The sequence below is a fragment of the Myotis daubentonii genome, chromosome 8, assembly GCF_963259705.1.
Source record: "Myotis daubentonii chromosome 8, mMyoDau2.1, whole genome shotgun sequence".
NCBI classification, from domain to species: Eukaryota; Metazoa; Chordata; class Mammalia; order Chiroptera; family Vespertilionidae; genus Myotis; species Myotis daubentonii.
The window spans coordinates 14,574,475-14,580,255 of record NC_081847.1 but is presented as its reverse complement, the minus strand read 5'-3'; the positions used below and the strand labels follow the sequence as shown (position 1 = coordinate 14,580,255).

The window sequence follows — 5,781 nt, the reverse complement described above, 5'->3', positions numbered from 1 at the left end:
TTTTTAATCCTCCTCCGGTGATGGCATAGGCAGCCATGCCTGAGATTACGGGGACTCCAGATGACATTTTTTGTTGTTGTTAATCCTCATCTGAGGGTATTTTTAAAAAATATGTTTTTATTGATTTTAGAGAGAGAGAGGGGAAGAGAAAATACAAACATCGATCGGCTCTCTCCTGCAAGCCTCCTGCTGGGGATCGAGCCTGCAACCCAGGCACGTGCCCTGCCCAGGAAATGAACCTGCGATCTCTTGGGTTCAATGCTCAACTGCTGAGCCACACCAGCAGGGCATCTGAGGATATTTTTTCTATTGATTTTTAGAGGGTGGAAGGAAGGGAGGCGGGGGAGAGAAAAAGAGAGGGACATCGATGTGAGACACATTGATTGTTTGCCTCCCACAAACGCCCGACTGGGGCCAGGGATCAAACCTGCAACCCAGGTACACACCCTTGACCAGGACTGGAACCTGCAACTTTTCAGTGCACAGGGTGATGCTCCAACAACTGAGCATACCAGCCAGGGCTCTGACTGACATCTGAATGACCCTAAGTGTGTCTGACCCTGGGCTACAGAAACCTCTGTAACATCTGACAACCCCCCATCTGACCCCAGAGACCCAATGCCAAGGGCAAGAGAGCAGAGCTTAGAAGAGTCTGCTCCTTGTTCAGCTACCATTTCATGAACTGCTTCTCAGTTTTATGTGTGTTTGTCCACACAGTAGAGTATAATGAAGAGAAGCAGGTGAATTATTTCTTTAGTCTCTAGGGAACCTCAGCCACCACATCAGCCCCTGGGGTCTGATCAGCTCAGCACATCTGGCAGAAACCTATGGCTCTGCAGAACCTTGCTGAGGGAGGCCCTGGGCTATGTATGGGATCCGTCTGACTCCTCCCTACTGTCCAGCCCTGCTCACAGTCTGACTTCTTTTCTACCGCAGCAGCCAAGTCTCCAGCAGCATAGGTCAGGTCCCTTCCTCTTTTTTTTAGATGATCAGGAGCCACCACAGCCGAAAGCCTTGGTTCCCAGTCCCCCTCCATGACTCAGTCATCCGAAATGGGGGAGCATATTCCCCAACATGCCCACTATGGCCGTCCGTGTCAGCTCTCTCCTCTCGTCTGCCCTCCAGAGCCAGCGGGACAGGAGCGCTTGGTAAAGTAACTGTAAACCCTCAGGCACATCCCCAGACAGTGAACAACTCCAGGAGTAGCTGACGTCATGTTTTATTGCGCAAAGTGGAAGCAGAGCGTGCACCGGGCACAGGTGCATCTAGAAAGCACTCTACAGAAAGAAGCAAGGGAGAGCCACTTAGCTGGTCACAAATGCTCAGAAGCTTCTCCGTTTGTCTCCTGAGGCCAGCACACTGCGGGGGCCCCACCAGGGAGGGGGTGTGCGAGTGGGAGGCAGCCTGCACGGCCCCGCCCGTCACATCTCCTCTATGCGTCCTGGCAGCTGGACTTCACCAAGGAGGTCTTGCCCAACCAGGGGACAGTGTATACCTGGAAAGAGCAGAGTGCTTCCTGCAAAAGGGAAACGAGAGAGATGGTCAGTTAGGGCTACAGTAAAAAAGGAAAGGGCCCAGCATGAGGTCTCCGAAGTGCAGGTGAGGAGCTGTGGTTGTGTGGTGGACATCTCGGCCCCCGACCCTGCGGAGCCCCCGATAACGATGCAGGGCTCACCAGGAGCCTCTTGGTGACCCCTCCCATTACTCCAAGTCCAGGAGATCTTCATCCTCCTGTCCCTGCAGGAATCCACACTGGCGTACCCCCAGCACGGCCCTTTAAGGAGCAGCCCAGCAAAGCCACACAGCCCCAGAGGGTGCAGGGTATCAGCCAAGTTCCCTCCACCTCCAGTGGGCTGGCACTGAGACAGGAGACCCTCCTGAAAGAGTCAGTGTGTTTGGGGAGGTGACAAGCAGATGGAGGTCTCCTCAGCGGCTGAGACATCCCAAGAACCAGTCAAGCCCAGGGAGAGTCTGGTGTTCAGTGAGCAGGGCAGCATGGGTGGGCTTCTCCCGTACAGGCCTCTAATTCCCTCTAATCTGTTCCAGTGGCTGAGTCTGGGATTAAAGGGCCCTGTCTCCACCCTGCTATTTCCTTCAGTCAGCAGGCAACAATCCCCCAGAGTATATGGTGCTCAAAGGTCCCAGCTTAAATGCCCTTATACATTCAAATTAGGAACGTGTACACACAAACTGACACCTTTTCCCCCATACACCCCAGCCCCTGCACACCCCACCCAGGCCACAGCACTCACCCATGACATATCCCCAGGGCACGGTCCCACCCCTCTGCCCTGTGTGCCTGACCGCTGGCCCACATCAAGTACATACCTTCCTCAGGTGCGGCTGCACATGGAAGGGACAGCTGGCCAAGTTGGGCTGGGACTTGGTACACGTGGTTCGACCGATTTCCACATCCAAGAAGTAGTTCAGCCCAGCCACGAGCTGTGCACATAAAGGGAAGGATTGGTTTTCATCACCTGCCCACGTCACCCAGGCAGGTACCTTCCCATTAGCGTGCACTGGGCCAGCATCCAGAGGTTGCCAGAGCCAACACCCAGAAGGCACCCGGCCACCTCCTGACGGCTACCCAAGTCCGTGTGCCCCGGGTCCTCCTTGTAACTTGTTTACGGAGCAGCTCTGACAAGGTGAGTCACACAGCCTGGCAGAAGAGAGGCAGGAAAATAGAAGGTGGAGCCAGACATCAGCATTCTGCCAGGAGCTGGAGGTGCAGCTCTGGGGAACCAGCCAGGGTATCAGCAAATCCACTGTGCCGGTGCCAGGAACCAGGGCAGGGACTAAAGCAAAATGACAGCTCTGCCGGGGTCATGGCTGGTTCTGCCTCAGGACGACTCACCTGGCAATGCCCTTGAATTTACAGTCCAGTTGGTAGTATCCAGCCCATCGAGACTCTCATTCCATGTAACCTGGTTACTCATGCCCCCACTGAGCAGCAGGAAATGAGATGCTTTACACACACACACACACACACACACACACACACACACACACACACACACACTTGAGGCCAATAAAAGATGCCCCTGGGATGCCTGTCTTTCATGTTATTTGTGCGGGGAACACTTCTAGTGTGCCACACACTCACACCTTGTGTCTTTTACTTTTGAGATTACAGATGTGAAACCTGTGCTCACACAGGCATCCCCCAGACACACCTCCTGAAAACTTGGAGAACCTCGAGATGAGGGGCCCAGACCAGGCTCTGGACTCTGTGCTATGGATGCCAAGCAAGTCCTACAATCCCTCTGCTGTTGGTTTCTTTCTTTTGTAATTTATCTTTATTGTCAAAAGTGATACAGATGTGCCCTTGGTGTCAGTTTCCCACACGGGCCGATGAGTGGTGACACCAAGCTAGGGTCACAGTGGAGAGGAGCTGGCTGGCAGGGACCTGGTGAGCAAGAAGTGCACGTCCCATCCAAAGGTGCCAGTGCCAGCCAACGGCTGCAGGAGAAATGGGTCCGATCTTGACCCATCGTCTGACGTTTCAAGAGGAGGTGAGAACAGGCTCTAAATACTGGCCTGCAGCAGGCACCACACTTTGCTGCTGCGTGGCCATGCTCTGCTCTTCCATGGTCTAAATGCCAGCCTTCCCCCAAGGACAAGCTCAACGCCCAGCAGCCCCTCCAGATGTGCCCTCCATTCCCCTTCTGGACTCTGCTGACTGCTCTCCCTATCGGGCCAGAACCTCCGGGCAGGCTGGCAGAGGCAGGGTCAGGTGGTCCTCTCTACCCCAGCAGACACTTACTAGCTCTGGCTTCTGGTGGTGGGGTACCCATCTAAGGGGGGTGGGGGGCGGCGGGGAATGAGACTTCAAAACCCAGAGCCTCCTCCAGAGGTCTGACCTCTGGAGGGGAGAACACTCCAGGGGCCTTTCCTCCAGGACCTCTCAGCAGCTCTGGATTCTTATGCAAGACCCTCTGCCGTAGCATCTGCCTGGATACCGCAGGCTTATCCTGGACTCCTCTGTGTTTGCCGGTTCCCTCAAGGTGACCAGGGGAGCAGTGAGGGCCCCAACTCAGTGCCTGAGGCCCCAACTACCATGGCACAGAGAGGACAGGGAGGCTGGTGTAGTGGCACCTGTTGAGAGGAGACTCAGAGAGCATTCCTGGTTTGCATGTCCCAAATCTTATCCTGAGGAGACCTCAGGGCAACACAAACGGAGTGCCAGTCCGCACATTTAGGCCGGACCCCTCACAAATGCCAAGGTGAAGAGGCAGGCAGACAGGCTGCTCCCGGGAAAGGGGCTGCAGTGCAGGAACCGGGAGTGTCCCTGGCTATACAGGACCCCGGTGGACCTATCACAGACATCTGATAGGTCATTGTTTCAGGGCTGATTCCTGCTGTTCAAAATTGTACTGCGATTCTTTTTAAAAATGCCTGTTTTTAGGAAATACATACTCTCAAATAGTTCAGAGAAATAAATATACTAGTATGTACCCCCAACACATGTGGGGAGGGAGGGAGGTGGGTAAAGCAAACAGGGCAACATCTGGACTAATCTGGGGGAAGAATCTGCAGGATTCCATGTTCCAGTTTTGCACGTTCTCTGTGAGTCTGAAGTTATGTCAACATGAAAAGAGGAATAAAGAGTTATAAAACCATTCAGTGGCAGAGCCGGAGGGCAGCCGGTGGACAGTCTGTTTCTCCTTCCCTGTGGTCATTAACTTGCCAACTCACTCTGACTCCCCAGTCCCATGGCCTGGTGGGGAGATAAGTGGGCTGGACCGCAAGCCCTGTCCTTGCGGGGCTGGTGCTTGGAAACATAAGCGAAGGCCTGGCACGGACCCAGAGTGCCCGCGACCCACTGCCAGGCCCGGGGAAGAAGCCCGTGATGGTCTGTGGGTCACAAGAAAGACCAGAGATAACTGCCGGGCTGGGAAGCACTGGCGGGGGGTGTCCCGCGAGTTGGGCGCTTGGGGCGGGGATGATCGCGTCACAAGGGCCTCGCCTCCCGGGGCGCAGGCTCCTCCTCCCCATCGCCTCGCCCGGCCCCCCGGCCTCCCGGTCCCCTGGCCCCTCGGCCCCCCGATCCTCCCAGCCCCCGACCCCCGAACGCACCTGCTTGCGGGCGCGCACCACCCGCATGGCGCGGCTGTGGAAGGCGTCGTTGCTCGCCTTGTTGTACTCGCTCAGGGCGAAGTTGAGCGCCTGCTGCACGCCCTCCTCGTTCACGTCCGCCTCCGCCAGGCCGCCCACCAGGCGAGGCCTGCCCGCGGTGGCGCCGGCCGCAGGGCTCGCGGTCAGGGCCAGGGCCAGGGCGAGGGCCAGCAGGAGCAGCGGGGCGCGCGAGAGCCCGGCCATGGTCGCCTCCAGGGGAAGGAACTGGAGCGAAGAGACGAGGACGGAGGGTGCGATCCTGGGGCCGCGAGCTCCGCCCGCCCGCAGAGGCTTTTATGCCGGCGTCCGCCCTATCGCCGCCCGCCCCGCCCCGCCCCGCCCTCCGCTCCTCCTTTTCCGCCGGCACATCCCCACCCCCTTCCCGCAGACCGGCCCCTCGCTGGGCCCCGCCCCGTTTCGGTCCTCGGGTCCTGCTTCTCCAGCCCGCTCCCCTCGCGCCTCTTTGTCTCCATCTCCAGCCTTAACAATCCCCCCCCCTCCTCCCGGCTCCTCCGCACCCTTGAGCCCTGCCCCTCGGCCCAGTCCCGGCTTAGCCGCCGAAGTCCGTCCGGGCTCCTCCCCTCCCTCCCAGGCCTCCTTTAGGGTGCGCCGAAGCTCAGCTCCTTCTGGCCACCCTTCTCTGGGCCTGGGCAGCTGGTAACCCCT

General features: G+C 57.6%; 1 protein-coding gene across 1 annotated transcript; it reads right to left on the bottom strand.

Moving 5' to 3' along the window:
• Nucleotides 1-1,203: 1,203 nt before the first annotated feature.
• On the bottom strand, nt 1,204-5,406 carry LOC132239289 (cystatin-C-like). The gene is made up of 3 exons (XM_059705387.1): nt 5,077-5,406; nt 2,329-2,442; nt 1,204-1,516 (listed from the first exon to the last, which is right to left on the bottom strand). Exons 1-3 carry the CDS (start codon nt 5,317-5,319, stop codon nt 1,433-1,435), a joined length of 441 nt encoding a protein of 146 aa, XP_059561370.1. The 5' UTR covers nt 5,320-5,406; the 3' UTR covers nt 1,204-1,432.
• Nucleotides 5,407-5,781: the final 375 nt, after the last annotated feature.